The sequence below is a fragment of the Nomascus leucogenys genome, chromosome X, assembly GCF_006542625.1.
Source record: "Nomascus leucogenys isolate Asia chromosome X, Asia_NLE_v1, whole genome shotgun sequence".
NCBI lineage: Eukaryota > Metazoa > Chordata > Mammalia > Primates > Hylobatidae > Nomascus > Nomascus leucogenys.
This window is the reverse complement of record NC_044406.1, coordinates 118,363,040-118,381,620: the sequence shown is the minus strand read 5'-3', so window position 1 is coordinate 118,381,620 and position 18,581 is coordinate 118,363,040. Positions and strand designations below refer to the sequence as shown.

Below are 18,581 nucleotides of genomic sequence, written 5' to 3'. Positions count from 1 at the left end.
CTTCTCTCTATCCATGTTGGGGTAGGGGTGGTGCTTATGAAACATTGATTGTGTCATTAACCCTGGTGGTTGGGATGTATTTGCTCTGAAAGGCTAGGAACAATGTTTAGGAAGGAGAGCTGCAGACTTGCACTGTGGTGCACTCTTAATATTTACCAGAAGATGTCACTGTAGGCTTAAACCAATACAACAAGTTAGGGCAAGAGGACTTCCAGCTAAGCATGAAGGTGACTCCATTTTTGGGGGTTAGAACACCGAGCAGTCCCCATTACAATGCATGCCTGGAAAAGCTGGTTGAAAGGTTAATCCAAATGTGTCACAGGCCTTAATAAATTTCTTTTTTTTTTCCAAATAATCAGACTAATTGCCACTAAACTGTTGCCTCAGGGCTAGCATAAAGGCTCAATAAGTATGCACTGAATGGATGAGTACTAAAGCTAGGAGTGGAAGGAGGGAACCCAGGACTTTAGTAGTCATCTTTGTTGGTAAAGGCTACTGGAGAACAAAAGCTGCTACTCTTTAGCAGTGACTCCTTATAGAAATGAATTTTAGTGGCACCAACAAGGTCAGATCCTAGGGAAAGTAGTGAGACAAGTGAAAGTGCTCTTGGCCCCTTTTCCATACTCACTCCCAGATGCTTCTCCTGTGTCCAATGCTTGTTTCTTCCTGAAAAAATATATAAAGTGATTTATTTTAAGAAAAACCTTCCTGTGATTTTTTGCAAGGCACTTGGAAGATTATCCAGAGTTTTTATGTCATGAGGCATGTCCCTAGCGCTCTCCTTCCTCTTCCCCAGGATAGTTCATCAAGTAAGCAGTTAAAGAAGTTACTGAGATTCTGCTTTATGCCAGGGATGAAGGCCAATGTACAAAGCTGGAATGGATGGGATGAGGGTTATATAGAAGAATAGGACAGAGCCCCTGTCCTTGAAAACATAGTTTAAGTGGAAATATAAACAATTAATTGTAATTCAGTATCACAAATTTTTTGGGAGGGCAGTGGGGTGGAGAGGTAGGGTCTCGCTCTATTGCCCAGGCTGAAATGCAGTGGCACAACCACAGCTCACTGCAACCTCCGTCTCCTGGGTTCAAGTGATTCTCATGCCTCAGCCTCCTGAGTAGCTAGGATTACAGGAGCGCACAACCATGCCCGGCTAATTTTTGTATTTTTAACAGATGGGGTTTCACCATGTTGTCCAGGCTGGTCTCAAACTCCTTACCTCAAGCAACCCACCCACCTCAGCCTCCCAAAGTGCTGGGATCACAGGCATGAGCCACCGTGCCCAGCCCCAGTATAACAAATATTTTAACAAAGGCTAAGTATGGAAGTGCTATGGCAACACAGAGGAAGAAATGATAACTGGCAACACAGAGTGGGGTACATTTTTTCCACAGAAGAGGTGGTACTTGAACTGGTATTGAAGGATGAGTAGATTTTTCCAGCCAAAGAGGGAAGATCATGGCAGGCAGAGCAAGCACCATGTACAGGATAGAGACACAGGAGATAGATTTCAGGATGCCTGAGTTGCTGGAAGCCCCAGTTGGGAGAAACGTTTCCTCAATGGACATCAGCCAATATTCAGTCAAGCAGGTGGCTGAGCAGGTTCCCTGTGGCTCCTCATGCATGCGTAGAGAACAGCCACTCCCTCAGATGGGAATGAATATTTCAGAAAAGTTGCAAGCCATTCTCCGGGTTTCCTTTAAGACGCTAAATGCTAATATTCAATGTTTATTGTTGCTTTCCTTCCACAATATGCCCTTCTGTGGCCTCGTCCTTCATCTTCTGTACCTGAATGGTAACTCATTTCTCATGAAAAGCACAACGACACGGTTCTCTCCTTGAGTATGCCTGATTGTATCACAGACTTGATGTTTCTGGGGCGTGTGCCTACCATGTATGGTGTGAGTATATTAGCATGTGGTTTAAATGTTTGCTAGTCTGCTATTTGAGCAAAGAACTTTGTTTGAAGCCTTAAAGAGAAGACAGCCATACAGCAAAGCCTCCACACTTGCTGACATCCACGTGCCCTTTTAGCACATAAGGAAAAGGGACATTTTGAAGCTGCTGATAGAGTTAAGTTTCCTATCCTGGGAATATTATCATATGAGCAAAGGTGGAAACCAAGGTGGTAGCTTGCATACATGCCATTGGCAGCTACCATGTCTATTTCAGTCAGTGACTAACCACAGCGTTTATTGCTGGAGGCCCTGGGCTACTCTGCCTATCTCTACATTCCACTTCCATAAGTATGAGCCATAATATGACAATAGCCAGAATCAAGAGTATCATATCATACTCTCTTAATGAGTTTTTTAAAAACATAAAGATATGCAGATTAGACTGGATATTAGAAAAAAATGCTATTGCATATTTAATAAGATTAGAATTTGAACCCACTTGTCAACTCCATTTCACTCCAATAAAGCATGTGCTTCCATTGAGTCTCTATTTCATGATCACTAAATGGTTTAGAGTGGGGGGCATGAAATGAAGTGGTTGCCTAGTTAGCCAATGGTGTCATTGGGAAGATTTTGTCTTTGGTTAGAGAGGGAGAAAAAGAGGGGAAGGGGGAACAGGAGTGAAGCACGACAAGGTCGATGTCTGGAATCTAACATTTTCGTACCAGTTTTAGCTGAAGTATCAGCAAATTGGTTGAAAAAATTAGCTATCTCTAGGCTAGTGAGACTCAGAGAGGGGACTGCAGTACAGTTTACAGGACAAATACCATCAGATCCCTGTCATTTTTGCTTTGCCTTCCTTTTTGGCCAGTGAACACCACATATGCCATGTACCTCTATGACTCCACTTATTTCACCCATATCTCTGACTGTTGGTTTTTGTGCTTCATCCGTAGGAACTTCCACTACATCACCATCCTCCGAGACCCAGTGTCCCGGTACTTGAGTGAGTGGAGGCATGTCCAGAGAGGGGCAACATGGAAAGCATCCCTGCATGTCTGTGATGGAAGGCCTCCAACCTCTGAAGAGCTGCCCAGCTGCTACACTGGCGATGACTGGTCTGGCTGCCCCCTCAAAGAGTTTATGGACTGTCCCTACAATCTAGCCAACAACCGCCAGGTGCGCATGCTCTCCGACCTGACCCTGGTAGGCTGCTACAACCTCTCTGTCATGCCTGAAAAGCAAAGAAACAAGGTCCTTCTGGAAAGTGCCAAATCAAATCTGAAGCACATGGCGTTCTTCGGCCTCACTGAGTTTCAGCGGAAGACCCAATATCTGTTTGAGAAAACCTTCAACATGAACTTTATTTCACCATTTACCCAGTATAATACCACTAGGGCCTCTAGTGTAGAGATCAATGAGGAAATTCAAAAGCGTATTGAGGGACTGAATTTTCTGGATATGGAGTTGTACAGCTATGCCAAAGACCTCTTTTTGCAGAGGTATCAGTTTATGAGGCAGAAAGAGCATCAGGAGGCCAGGCGAAAGCGTCAGGAACAACGCAAATTTCTGAAGGGAAGGCTCCTTCAGACCCATTTCCAGAGCCAGGGTCAGGGCCAGAGCCAGAATCCGAATCCGAATCAGAGTCAGAACCCAAATCCGAATGCCAATCAGAACCTGACTCAGAATCTGACGCAGAATCTGATGCAGAATCTGACTCAGAGTTCGAGCCAGAAGGAGAACCGGGAAAGCCTGAAGCAGAACTCAGGCAAGGAGCAGAATGATAACACCAGCAATGGCACCAACGACTACATAGGCAGTGTAGAGAAATGGCGTTAAATGGCTCAAAAAGGCCTGTACATACTTCTCCCAAAGCGCCACTGAAAAGATGGCATAGCTTAAAAGATGAGTGTCCAAACACATCCTGCTTCCTTCACTGGGGAAGTTAAAAAAAAAAGTTTAGATGTTGCCTTTACAGTTGCCTTTCAATTCAGTGTTATACTGTGCGTAGGTAAAACAAAACTCAATATGGAATTAAATTGTCTTTTTGGGGTTGGACTATTTATGAAATCTGAAAGCCAAACCAGACTCACCAGAAATTGCTGTTTAGATATTTTAAGAAGTTCTTAAATTAGTCATGGAGACAAAATGAAAACATAAAATGTGACCATTTAACTCATGGCTAAGAAATGGACTTTAAATTATTCATGATACACTGTTAAAACCCAATCTTGGAATCAAACATTTTTTCCAGGGGTGAGAATAAGTATAAACATAAAGCAACTAAAATGAAACATAAAACCTTTTATTTTCTTCTGATTTTAACAAGGAATCTATTTAAATAGAATAATAACTGATGGTGAATCTTACCGAGCTGTAGAAAATAAAAAATTCCTCTTCAAACATGGGTAGTTTTATGTCAAAATATTGGCTTTTCAAGAACAGGACTCATATCTTGATATTTAAGAGATGTTTAAAATTTTAAACTTTTTCTACCTTCTACTGTTTAAAGGTTTTAAACAGGGTGTATCTCACATTAAACAAAACACCTTTTTTTTTTTTTTTTCAAAATGAAATACCAATGTAAAGATCTAATTTCCAGGCGCTTTCAGGGCACTGTAATTTCAACAACACTGGAATCATTTTGGCGCTGCTTCTCATTCATTTTAAGGCTTCTCTGAATTGTGCTCATTCCAAATTAACCCATGTATAGAATCTTTCTTCATCATCTAAATGGTGTGTTGCTGAAGTTATTGTGGTATATAATCCTGGATTAAAGTCAGGACTTTCTTTCTGTAGAATTATTTTATCAATATTTGTGTAGTGAGGTCCTAATCAAGAAACTTGAACAGGATAATGTGTCTAAAAATATTGCTGAAGTTATTCTTGATCAGATGGAATTTAACCTAAAATGTGAACTCTTACTTACTTTTTGTACATCTCTATTGTAATGTTTCCAGTTGGGCCAACTATTTCTAGCCCTTTAGTTCTTTTTCGTGTTGACAGATTTGTAGACAATTACAAAAGCCAAAAAAAGGATAAAATAAGCATTAGGAAGGCTAGCCAGAGTTATTCAATAGCACCTTGATAATGTGGGCAAACCCTTCTACGAAGTTTTTGTTTTGAAAAGAATAAAAGTAAAAAGTTCTGTAGTGAGGTTACATATCAGGAACATATGAGTTGAGCAGAGTAATTTGGTAGTGTAAGTCGATGCAAAAATACTTCTGTGGTATCTATTACAAGCTGACCAAGATAAAAAGAAGTATGTAACCCACTGTGCTATCAAGCATCATGATTCCGGGCAGTTTTCATTTTACTATGGATTTTGCTATACTTATGCAAGGACTTACACTAACTTCCTGGCTGTAAATCAAACAAGGTGACTGAAAGTGGCATTTATGTTTTCACAAGAGACATGCTTAGAAGTGTGGCCATAAAGTCACATCTTGTACAATCTGCTCATGTGTTTAATCTGTAGTAATATAGCCACAAACTGGACAAGAAGCTGGATATTTGGGTTTAAAATAGATTTTCTTGACTCTGAGCTTGTATCAGTATTTCTAGCTTTTGTTTTGCCTGACAGTATTGCAGTCCTGAAAATCCTGAGAGCTAAAAAACTGAAAGGAAGTTTTCCACACCTTGAAGTCACAGTGTTTTAGAGTAAAAATATTTTGTGTACAATTGTGTTTTTAAAATAGTTAGTAGATCACGATGGTATTTCAATTTTCTTTAGTTTTAATTGAAAATGTTTGCTTTTAAAACTGATAGGTATTGTTGGAAAGCAGGATGAAGCCTGAGGCAGTGGAAAGGCTTGTTACAGAAAAAACATTTTGTGTTATTGCTGTGGTGTGCATGATTTGCAAAGATTAAGTGCATTTTCTCCGTCTATACTGATTATTGTATATAGAGGATGTTATAAATATACATTTTTGTCATTATGTAAATCCCATGATTTCAACTACAAACATCTGTCCATTGGTGTAGCTTTACAAACCATTCACTGATTTTGTGTAATTTAACAATAGATATGAAATAAAGTTTAAATTACAGGCTCTGAGTAATCTCATAATTTCAAGATTTGCAGCCACTAGACATTGTGATCTCACAAACCAGAACAGAATTTTTTTCAACAAGACATTTCCTTTTTTCCTCTTGGCAGCCAGGTATGAAAATTAGATGGCCCATTCTAATCCCTCACACTAAAATGGCCTTAATTTGGGGTGATTCCTTCTGGGAGTCCATGTTCTTTATACAAGTTTGTCCAACCCACAGCCCACCAGCCACGTGCGGCCCAGGATGGCTTTGAATGTGGCCCAACACAAGTTCATAAACTTTGTTAAAACATTATGATATTTATGCATAGACTTTATTTTTTAGCTCGTCTGCTATCATTAGTGTTAGTATATTTTATGTGTGGCTCAAGAAAGCCAAAATATTGGACACTACTGGTGTAAAACAAAGTTTGCTATGCAAATGAATAGGCATATCTTTTAAGTTAAAACTTATTAAAGTAAATACTTGCATATCTAAGAGCATGTAGAAAGGAAAAATAGTGCTCTTCATTCTCCCTTCTATCCACAGGGTAGAGTTTAAATGTAAGCATTAATGCATAGGTTTTTAAAGTCCCGAACACAAAATGTGCACATTTTTTCAAACGAACCCTTATAGTTAGCACTATGGGGGAGTGGGGTATGATTTGTCCTTGCGCTTTTCCAAAGAGACGTTAAATGTCAGTCCCAAGGGATTAGAGGAAGAAAGCTACAAATTTGGTTGGAGGTGTAGTTAAGTATCCTTAGCCTGTAAACTACTCATATGTACTGTATAAGTCCATTTTCATACTGCTATAAAGAACTGCCCGAGACTGGGTAATTTATAAAGGAAAGAGGTTTAATTGACTCACAGTTCTGCATAGTTGAGGAGGCCTCAGGAAACTCACAATCATGGCAGAAGGTGAAGGAAAAGCAAGGCATCTTCTTCACAAGGTGGCAGGAAGGAGAAGTGCTGAGTGAAGGGGGAAGAGCCCCTTATAAAACCATCAGATCTCGTGAGGACTCACTATCACAAGAACAGCAAAGGGGAAACCACCCCCATGATTCAATCACCTCCACTTGGTCTCTCCCTTGACACATGGGGATTATGGGGATTACAATTCAAGATGAGATTTGGGTGGGGACACAAAGCCTAACCATATCAGCTTACGTGGTTTTGCCTGTCAACTGCTTCTTGATCAATATTTGGGCTGCCAAAGAGCCTGATTGTATAAAGATCTTACACCTCCTTGGGAGGATCTGTGAACAGGAACATAAAGTCCAAGAACTTGAAATATTTCAGAAATAAAGTTTGGTTCCCTTTTCCCCTGAGGAGGGTAGGTACTCATGGAGAGCAGGGCACTCTAACTGTAGTAGAGAAAAGATAGGAAACCTGCTAAGGAAATGAGCTATTGAGGCAGCCCAGAGAGGAGCTAGAATGAAGAAACAACGAATTGGCTCGGTTCCTCAGGACTTAATTAGGATTCTCAATAGGGGTGATAACCAAGTACAACCAGGACTACCTTTGGGTGGTGGATCTAATAAAGCTGTCACAATGGGAAGGATGGTTTCCCTCCATGGGTGGAGTATGGGGGTAAAAAGAAGCATAAAACTTGCATGCTGGGTCTGAGTCACAGAAGAGAACCACAGAATAGTCCAGGTTGGTGATGTGCAACCCACAGCTTTCTTGCATTCATTGACCTGAAGACACTGCTTTTGACACTGAAAATTGGGAAAGGGGAGACAGCGTATTCCTTTTGCACCAATGGCCATCAGAGGTGGACTGGAAGTTTCTTCTCTCTTGTCTTCTCTAGAGATTGAACCAAGCAAAGAAACAAAAGCCGAGTACTTTGTAAAAAGTTCTAGCAAAAAACCAAAGTATGTTGACTCTGAATGTAACCCTCTGGGACTGTGGAATAAGGCAACTCAAATCTCTCACTTGGCAAGAATGAGGCCACCTGACAGTTTTAACTGTCTAAGGGATTTGATCAACACCTCACAATTTGCAAAGTACATCCCTCAGATCTTCACAAATGGGCAAAGCCCTCAGAACTTCAGGGGAAAACTATCCTGAAAACAAAGCAAACGAGCTGTTTCTCAGTGCAAATGGCACTGTTCTGAGCAGCTAGAGCAGGGTCCAAAAACTACTGTCCTGGGGCCAAATGCAGCCCTCTGCCTGCTTTTGTAAATACAATATTATTGGAACACAGCACGCCCATTTCTTTGCATATTTTCTCTGGCTGCTCTCATGCAACAGCAGCAGGAGTGGTTGCAACAGAGATCTGATGGCCCCAAAAGCCTAAAATACTTATTTTCTTGCCCCCCAAAGAAAAAGTTAATCAGCCCTGGAACTAGAGAGCCAATCAAAATTTCCTAAGTATTGAAAACCTGGCAGAGTTTATAATGACCCCAGTATCTGAGAGAATAGAAGGATGTGATTCAAACAACATACTTTCCAATACCATACCACCACAAACAACATTTACTGAGTACCTACTATGTGAGAGTCACTGCTTTTAGGCCTGAGAGCACGGGAGAACCTGGTCTTTTCTCTCAGGATTGCAGAAATCCAAGCCACATGCTGTGTCAGTAATTATAGGTGAGAGCTTAATTAGTTCCTCATTAGTCTTAGATAGCTGATGCCTGCCAGTTCCTTGGAGTGTGTGTGTGTGTGTGTGTGTGTATGTGTTTTATCACATGCTTTTAAAAATTAAAACATATAAGTATGTAAAGTAAAAAGTGAAATAACCTATACAACTCCCACCTTCCCAAAATAACTACTGTGATTATGATTTCCTCCAGGCCTCCTTGTCTTAGCCACATTCAAATCTGCTATCTCTCCCCCTCCCCCTTCCCTCCCGCTCTTCCTCCAACCCAACCGCACACACAAACACATATTATTTATTTAAAAGGATAAAACCATATTGTTCTCATTGTTACCCGATTTCTTTTTTTTTTTATGAAAAAGTTCAACAGTGTATCATGGATTCCCTTCCAAAACAGGAATATAGTGGATGGTTTATCCTAACCAAATTGATTACTGCTGATGTTATAGGTTGAGAGTATAGACTCTATATGCGTGCTGCCTGGGTTTGAATCCCAGCTCCACCACTTACCAGCTCTGTGACCTTAGGAAAGTCTCTAATCTCTCCATGCCTCAGTTTCTTCACCTATAAATGGAGAAAATAAAAGCTGTAACTTCAGAGTTGTTGTGAGGATTAAATGAGTTAGTATCTGTAAAGCACTTAACACGGTGCCTGATATAGAACAAACTTTACTTTTTATTTTTTTAGAGACAGACTCTCACTCTGTCACTGAGGTCAGAGTGCAGTGGTGTGATCATAGTTCATAGCAGCCTCAACCTCTTGAGCTCAACTGATCCTTTGGCCTCAGCCTCTCCAGTAGCTGGGACTACAGGTGCATGCTACCACTGCCAGCTAATTTTTTACAATTTTGGTAGAGATAAGGTCTCATTATGTTGCCCAGGCTGATTTGGAACTCCTGAGCTCAATCCTCCCACCATGGCCTCCCAAAGTTCTGAGATTACAGGCATGATAAAATAAACTTTATATGTGTTTGATAGTATTATCATTATTACTGTTATTAGCATAAGGACTAGATGTCTGCTGAATTCCTATATCTTCAGTAGCTAAAGACTGACTCTGAGATCAAGAATTAAAAATATTGGCAAGAAAAAGAGTGTATTTCCTGTTGCGACTAATTTAAGGAAACCTTTCTAAAAAATAAAACAAATGTGTTTCAAATGTAACATAATCAAATGTATAAAGACCTATCCTAAAGTTTACTTCTGAGCTTCGAATGCAGCCAGTGACAGAAACATTCTGAAAGATGTAACCCACAAAATGCCAAGTGAGTCACTGATTCTCTCTCCAGCAATGAAAAGGCATTATCTGGTGTCTCTGGCTGATTGGGGACTTACTTTATCACACTTAGCCAAGGATGACTCACTTCCAGCCCCGCCCCTTTCCCACTCATCTCTCCACCCAACATTGCTGGAGTATGGGCTTGTCTGCCTGATGAGATCTGTGAGGACTCCAAAGGTCTAGCTGCTTCCCTTATGGGCCTGGCTTGGTGCCTGGAATGCCTACACTCCAAGGTTCTCTTCTGTGGGTGAAAGGAGCATGTCCAGAAGACCCTATTAAGATGCATTTATGCCACCTAGGAGGGAGGAGAGAGAGTAACCCATTAAAAGTTAGCACATATTAGTTTTCAAATTAGCAGTCACAGAGGGCCCTCGGGAAATGGGACACACAGGACTTGTAAATTCAGCTAGCTCACTTTACTTAAAACAAACAAAAAAACAAACAAGAAAAATGAACTTCTGCATTTATCCAATTTGAATTTTTAAATTTTAGTCCTATTGCCTTAAGGACAGAATAAGGTTCAATAATCTTCATCAAATCTCATTAAGTTGTACAAATTCTATTTTCATTATGCCTGGTTCAATCTTGTGACTTCACCAATATCGGTAAGATTTAATGATGCCTAACTGGGCCTAAGAAAAGTTTAACAGTTTTTGTGACTTAAAAATGCTCTACTGGATTTCATGTGACTTATAAGGACCTGAGAAGAACAGTCAAGTCTTAAAAGAGAGTGCTACACCATAGCTTGATAAGACCTAACCAGCCAACTGGAGCCAATCTTAATCAGCCTTTTCATGGATTCATCCAAAACACAAGACTGTTTTTTTTTTTCTCAGTCCTGAAGGAGGTCTTCTGTCCCTGAAACTACCTAGAGTAGGATTACATGTTCATCAAGGCCCTTGAGACCATATGGCAAAGACATTATGAATTTGGTCAAAAAGATGGATTCTGGCTTCACAAGGCTGAACACACAGGAAGGAAGTTGAAATAAGGAGCCTGAACACTGATTAGTTAAGATGAATAGCGTTTATCAAGGATGAGCTTGAAGGCTGGGCACTGTGGCTAATGCCTGTAATCCCTGTAATTCCAATACTTTGGGAGGCTGAGTGGGGAGGATCGCTTGAACCCAGGAGTTCGAGACCAGCCCAGGTAACAATGCGAAACCCCTCTCTACAAAATATATAAAAATTAGCTGGGCATGGTATTGTGTGCCTGTAGTCTCAGCTACTCGGGAGGCCGAGTCAGGAGGATTATGTGAGCCTGGGAGGTCAAGGTTGCAGTGAGCTGTGATTGTGCCACTGCACTCCAGCCTGGATTACAAAGAGAGACCAAGACCCTGTCTCAAAAAAAAAAAAAAAAAAGCCGGGCGCGGTGGCTCAAGCCTGTAATCCCAGCACTTTGGGAGGCCGAGGCGGGCGGATCACGAGGTCAGGAGATCGAGACCATCCTGGCTAACACAGTGAAACCCCGTCTCTACTAAAAATACAAAAAATTAGCCGGGTGTGTTGGCGGGCGCCTGTAGTCCCAGCTACTCGGGAGGCTGAGGCAGGAGAATGGCGTGAACCCGGGAGGCGGAGCTTGCAGTGAGCCGAGATCGCGCCACTGCAATCCAGCCTGGGTGACAGAGCAAGACTCCGTCTCAAAAAAAAAAAAAAAAAAAAAAAAAAAAAAAAAAAAAAAAAAAAAAAAAGCGGGGGGGGGCTTGACCTAAGAAGCACTAACAAGCATCAGTAGTTGTCAAGTTTCCCATCCCTTCCCAGTGTCCACATGCTTTCTCCAAACTCCCAGGACCTTGGCATATTCCCAGCACTCCCTCTCTAGGGCAGGTTTCTATGTAGCCCACCTGGATGGTCCCAATGTCTTCTTAACTATCCTTCTGTCTTCAGCCTCTTTCTTGACGACCGGGCTCATCTTCCAAAAACTTTCTCAGAACAGAAGCTATGACTGTGACTTCAGAATCCTCCCTGATGTGGTTCAAAAATGCAGATTCTCTAGGCCCCACTGCAGATGTTCTGAATCAGAATCTCCCACCTCAGCCTCCCAAGTAGCTGGGACCACAGAGGCAAGCCACCACACCTAGATAATTTTATTTTGTGTTGAGACAGGGTCTTACTGTGTTGGCCAGGCTGGTCTCGAAGTCCCGGGCTCAAGTGATCTTCCCAACTTGGCTTCCCAATGTGCTGGGATTACAGGCATGAGCTGCCAACCCTGGCCTTTAAGCATTTATTTACCTAGCTCCAGCTCGCTGATCTAGCGTCCAGCTTCTGGTAATTTGACTTCTGTCTTGTAGCCCATTCATTTGACAAACCTGTATTGAGCACTTTACTGTGAGTTAGGGCCAGTGAAGCAGGAAGCCAGGAGGGAGGTCAGAGAATACTTATTAAGAAAGTGATTCCCAGCTGTATCCCTTTCCTGGGGCCAAGAGCCCTGCTCTAATCCCCTCCCCCCATGAATGAAACAACCTGGTGTTGAATCTCCAGCTGTCTCCTGCCTTCTTGAATCTTGAATCTGCCTTCTTCAATGTCCAGCTGTCTCCTGCTCCAGGAGCTCCGTGGAGGATGGTTTTGACAGTTCAACTTGAAGCTACTTAATTGGTCCTATTCTTGGATGGAAATTTCTGAAGTTGAGGAACTGAAACAGTTATTACAGCCCCACACCACTAAGGGAAGACAGTTCTTATTCAGCCAGGAGACTTCAATGCCAATATATGCCCATCCTGACCAGGTGTGAAGAGTCTGACTCTTGATGCTAATTGTAATGATGATGATCTATACCATTTATTAAGTGCCTACTGCATGCCAGGTGCTCTTCTTGGCCCTTCATATAACAGCAGCAGTGGCAGTTAATATTTGTGGAAATTATATTATAGCTCAGACAGTGTACTAAGCCTTTTTATGAATCACCTCATTTTTTTTTTTTTGTAGAGACGAGGGTCTCACCATGTTGCCCAGGCTGGTCTCAAACTCCTGGGCTCAAGCAATCCTCCTGCCTTAGCCTCGCAAAGTGCTAGGATTACAGGCATAAGCCACTGTGCCTGGTCTGCATCACCTCACTTAATCTTCACAACCACCCAGTGAGGCAGGAAAAATTCTTTCCCACATTTTACAGAGGAATATGCTGAGACTCAGGAGAGCTTCATTAACTTGCCTAATACTTTAGAATCAAGCCTAGTTCTAAATCCAGAGTGCAATATCTTCACCTTATTCATGATTTAAAACATTTTATTATGGAAAGATTCTATCTGCAAAACTAGGGAGAACAGCATCATGAACCCCCTTTCCCAATCACTCAACTTCAGTAACTATCAACTCAGCCAATCTAATTTAATCTGTGTCCTCACTAATTTCCCCACAATCTGTAATATATTAAAGCAACTCCTGGACATCATCTGTATATATTTTGTTATGTATGTATCTCTGAAAGAAGCTTTATTTCATTTTTCTAAAAACATTTGCGGGTAAATTTTATTTTCTCCCCATTATACAGAAAAGTAAATCGAGGTTCAGAGAGGAGTGTCTCAAGCCACATAACTAGCAAGCGGCAGGTCTGAGTGTCACACCCAGGTTTGTCTACCTCCAAAGCCTTTGCTTTGCTGGTGTTTTCTTTGCTAAAACTGGAGCTTTCTTCTATAGTAAAATCTTCTTCCAGGACAGCACTGGGGAATGGAGGGCCTTGAGCTCCTGATACTGCCAAGCTAGGAAACCATTCCTGGCTTCTTTAATAATTAACAGTGGGTTCTTTTCCAGTTAGGAATATTCACAAAGCAACTGCCTTCTTTGAGGTTCTTTGGACATTGGTTCTTTCCCTGCTCAGTACTTGGCCCTGGACCTGAAGATAGCCAGTTCACATTTTTTGGGAGGGAATTGCCTGGTACCTTGTCCTTGGGGAGGCAGCTTGGGAGCCCCTGGTCCTTGAACACAGTGTTACTAGACCCATAAGTATTCTTCAAGTGTTCATAAATGAAAGCGGCCAACCGTGACCCTTGGTGTCAGGGTTTTTGACCAATAATTCTGTGTTTTGCTTTCCACAGGCCTAATTCCTGGTCCAACTACAGGGCATTAGATAATATTTTTAATGTTCAACAAAATAGTTTGGTCTCTCTGGTCTGAGTTGGGCCCTCTGTGCTTTATATATTGCATTTCTTATTAAAAACCATCACTATACACAGTCTGTACACTGTACTTTTGTAAATCGAAGAGAGAATGTGATCTCCACACTTCGTGGGTGAGATACATCTGAAGCAGCAAAATTTCTTTTGAAATCATCGAAAAGCATTTTTAAAGCTTCTTTCAACTCCGACACCATCAGACAAACCCATGTCAAGTTTCCACCCCTCTTTTTCCATTTTACCTTGAGGTCCAGAGAGGACAATTGACTCGCCTAAGGTCACACAGGAAATTAGTGGCAGAGCTGAGACCAAATCTCAGGTTTCTCTGTGGCTAGTGTTCACAGCACTACACTAATGTTTTAATAAAATATTTTTTAAAGGATTTCTACCTTACTTTTCTTTTGCACACTCTGTTCCATTTCCTAAGGGAATGGATTTCTATTACAATAGTATAGTGGTCAAGAGCACAGTCTCTGGAGCCAAATTTTGGGGGTCCATAGTCCTGGCTCCACCACATATTAGCTGTGTAACCTGAGGTAAGTCACATCATCTTTCTGAGCCTTACTTTCCTCATTTCTAAAGTTGAATTTATAACACTATTCACCCCATAGATTTGTGGGAATGATTAAATGAATTAAAGCATGCACCGTATTTTAGAGCAGAGTTCTGGTGCTTGGCAATTTAATTGGATCAATAGTGGCGAACATTTCTAGCACTAAAGCAATTGATTATTGTTTTTGACTAACATGTTTTATTCATTCAGTACATTTTTATGGAACACCGACACTGTTTTTCTCGGTAGGGTTTTACATTATTTTCCCCATTCATTGTGTTCTGATAGGTTACCCAGTAATTGAATTCACTATAGCTAAAAGGAAATGCTTCTACCTGAAATCCCTGCAGAGACTAGATTTCTTTTTTTGCTGGACATTTTCTCTCATTCTCCTCTCATGGAGTCTTGTGCTGCATTTTACACATAGTGGGCACTTTGTTGGACAGAGTAACATCTGCCTGAAGTTGGCAGATGTCTTTTTTTCTGGTAGATAAGAACAATGTCAATGTCGATTCCCAACAATGCCTATTAGTTAATGGATGCATACGGTGTCCTCATCTCTGTCCTTCGGATTCCTTGTGTGTTGCATACAGCATTGGCAATATATACATCAACCACCTGCTCTGCATTTTCCATGGCAATCACAGTTTCTATCATTCTATTCCACTGTGTGTCTACATGCTCCAGTATTTGTCCTGAAAAACTAGGGAAATCTGTAGTATTAGTACTAAATGTTAATTTTTTTGTGTATTTCATTTTAATCCCTGATGATGCATAATCAATGAAATAGCATCTTTGTAAATAAAGCACACCCAGTGAATATCTTCAAGCATCATTCCTAATTATTTAGTCTGGCATTCAAGGCCTTTCATGATCTGGCCTCTGTTGACTTGCCTGTCCCATCGCTTAACACTTGCCTCTCACACTCCAGGTATGAGCCGTGAGGAGCTCTTTGAGTTCTCCTCTCTTGCCATCATCTCTCATTTCACCTCTAGACATTTTGCATGTGGTAATCTCTGCTTCCATGCTATTCCTTATCTGTTTCACTCTATTCTTCTCCATTATTACTGAATGCTCCTCCACTCAATAATACACACACACACCCACACACACACATGCACACATACACAAACATGCATGCATGCAGATACACCGTCTTAGCCTAGTTAATCCCTACTTCTCCTCAGACCCTGATTAGATGTTACCACTTCTAGCAAGTCTTCCCTGACCTTCCTGAAACCGAATTTAGTTTTCTCTCCTCTGTGCCCTGCTCTCACTGTGTCAGCTGCCATCCCAGCACTCATTCCAGTAAGGTAAGGAATAGTATTTTGTGTGATGAATTAGGATCCTATCTGCCTTGACTTAAATACATTTTCCAAAACTTGGTAGGTGTGTGTGTATTTTGGGGAGGTAATAAGTAAGACTGCCTGTGGCCATTTCCCTCACTCATTCTCATGGCCACTCATTTGTCTCCTTTACTGGGTTGTTGGCTTGGGGAAGGCAGAGAGGTGGACTATGCCAGTCACCTTCATAGAGCCACACCTTGTGCTGTGCCTTGGTAGTCATTCATTCATTTATTCACTTATTTTACAAATATTTACTGAGTCCCTAACCTACTACTACATGCCACAGTCTGCTCATGCCGGGTATTCAGACACGAATAAAAGAGATGCAGTATCTGCTCCTGTGGAGCTAACAGTCTAGCATTAGAGATTGATGTTAGTCAAAACATCTTCCAAGCCAATTAGAATGCCAAACCATGCTAAGTGCCATGAATGAAATATATAGAGGAAAGTGATAAAGGGTAACAGAGAGAGTGCATTTAGGTTAATCAAGGAAAGCTACTCCAGGAGGTAACATTTAAATGGAGACATGAAGGATGAGAAGGAGCCGGCCATGCAAAAAGGTATGCTGTCACAGGAGAGGAAGAATATTTTAGATACCCAATACAATAGTGGCCCCTTACCCATGAGGTACGCGTTCTCAGACTCCCTGTGGATGCATGAAACCATGGATAGTAACAAACCCTGTATATACTATGTTTTTTTCCATCTGATAACTGAGATGGCTACTAAAGTGATTAATGGGCAGGTAGTGTCTACAGCATGGATCCACTGGACAAAAGGATGAATCATATCTTAGGCAGGATGGGGCAGGAAGGCACAAGATTTCATTACACTCCTCAAAGCAGTGTGCAATCTAAAACTTATGAGTTGTTTATTTCCAGAATTTTCCACTTAATAGTTTCAGACTGCAGTTGGTCACAGTAACTGAAACCATGGAAAAGGAAACCACAAATAAGGTGGGACTGCTATACCATGTTTATTGAATGAATTAATCAATGAGTGATGGAGATTGAAATGAATTCTGTTGCTAAGGCTTTTGTCATGAAGGATCACTCGTAATAGAATTAGTCATCCCTGATCTCCATGGTTTCTATCTTGAGTTTCCTCTGCAGGTGGCCCTGGGCTATCAGCAGGCCCATATCAATCCTCTGGCTGGTGGTTCTTGAGGTTATGGAGGCATTTTCAGCAGGGGGCGCTCCATCTCAGTCATCCACGCAGCTCACTTCCTAACAGGCCCCAGTGCTCATGACCCAGCATACTGACCCCTGGCCTTGGGCAGCCTCCCAACTTAGCAACTCCTCCTGAGGAGCTCTCTTCAAGCAATAAATAGCCTTTCATGTGACTAATTAGGACGTTGTCCTACCTGATTTATGTACACTTTGAAAAACTTGAAAGCAAGTAGTCATGTCCTTGGAGTTGATAAAGTAGAGTGTTTGTGGTTCTTTCTATACACGGTTAGATATTAGATCCTTGGTCAGGAAGACAATCTGACAACACTTTGAACCCCTCTTACAAAGCTTATCACATTTTGCCTTACATTTTATTTTTGTGTGCCTGCCTTATCTCCCTTACTGAACTGTAGATATATTCTTTAGGGTAAGAATGTGTTTTTTAGACACTATCCATCTCCCATTATTGACTTGCCCATAGCAGACACTCAAGACATGTGTTTGGATTAAATTTTTTCTGAGAGGAAATTTATTAGGCCTTGCTTCATTGAATTTATATTCTTGGAAAAGCTTCACTAACTTCAAGGGCAGCTCATGGCGTGGTGGGTTTTCTTTGTGTGAGGCCCTTCCATAATGTGGCTGTATCCATCAGGGGTTCAATGAGAGTAAGAGAACTACAAGTATGCATGCTTGCCTATAAAGAGATTTGTTTCAGGAATTTGAAATCACGTAATTGTAGGAGCTGGTTAAACCATCTCTGTAAGGTAGTTTTTGGTGTCTGATGTTGAAGCTTGACATCTACAGGATGGGCAGTTGGGAAGTGAAGATGGATGTAAAGTTGGGGAAAGCAGGAACACAATGGAAGCTGCGAGGATTGACTGAAACATGTGTTAATACTTGCTGCCTTGACCTTGACGTCACGGGCGGCCAGCAGAGGCTAGGACACTGTTACAGAGACCAGCACACACACACACCTGGCCCAAAAGTTGGAGAAGGAGAAAGAGGATACAGGGAGAGATGGAGCAGTTGCAGGCCCAGCCATGCCCTGACACCAACAGAGGGAGCCAGAACATAAGCAACAAGGTGTGTGAGCTGCAAAATTGTTGCTGCTTCCCCTCTACCTTCTGAATGGCCCCCAAGAATCTGTCTTGTGGACAGATGATTAGAGTGTGGACACTCTAATCAAAACATACAGGAGAAGGGCCAGGCACCATGGCTCAGGCCTGTAATCCCAGCACTTTTGGAGGCTGAGGCAGGCGGATCACTTGAGGTCAGGAGTTCGAGACCAGCCTGGCCAACATGGTGAAACCTCACCTCTACTAAAAATACAAAAATTAGTCAAGTGTGGTGACACGCGCCTGTAATCCCAGCTACTCAGGAGGCTGAGACAGGAGAATTGCTTGAACCCGGGAGGTGAAGGTTACAGTGAGCTGAGATTGCACCACTGCTTTCCAGCCTGGGTGATAGCATGAGACTCCATCTCAAAAACAAACAAACAACAACCAAAAGAAAACATACAGGAGAGCGAATGCTGGGAAATGTGGTCAAGCCTACCCAAGTTGACACATTACAAAGCCAAGGCAATGGCCTTGACT

The 18,581-nt window shown here is 41.8% G+C and overlaps 1 protein-coding gene across 2 annotated transcripts in view; it reads left to right on the top strand.

Annotated features, from left to right (window-relative positions):
- Positions 1 to 5,947, top strand: part of HS6ST2 (heparan sulfate 6-O-sulfotransferase 2) — a 332,806-nt gene extending 326,859 nt beyond the window's left edge. For both annotated transcript variants that reach the window (XM_030807294.1, XM_030807293.1), the window contains one exon: positions 2,855 to 5,947. In XM_030807294.1, the coding sequence (XP_030663154.1) occupies positions 2,855 to 3,737 (883 nt within the window). In that variant the 3' untranslated portion in view covers positions 3,738 to 5,947. The remainder of the gene's footprint in view (positions 1 to 2,854) is intronic.
- The last annotated feature ends 12,634 nt before the right edge of the window (positions 5,948 to 18,581 follow it).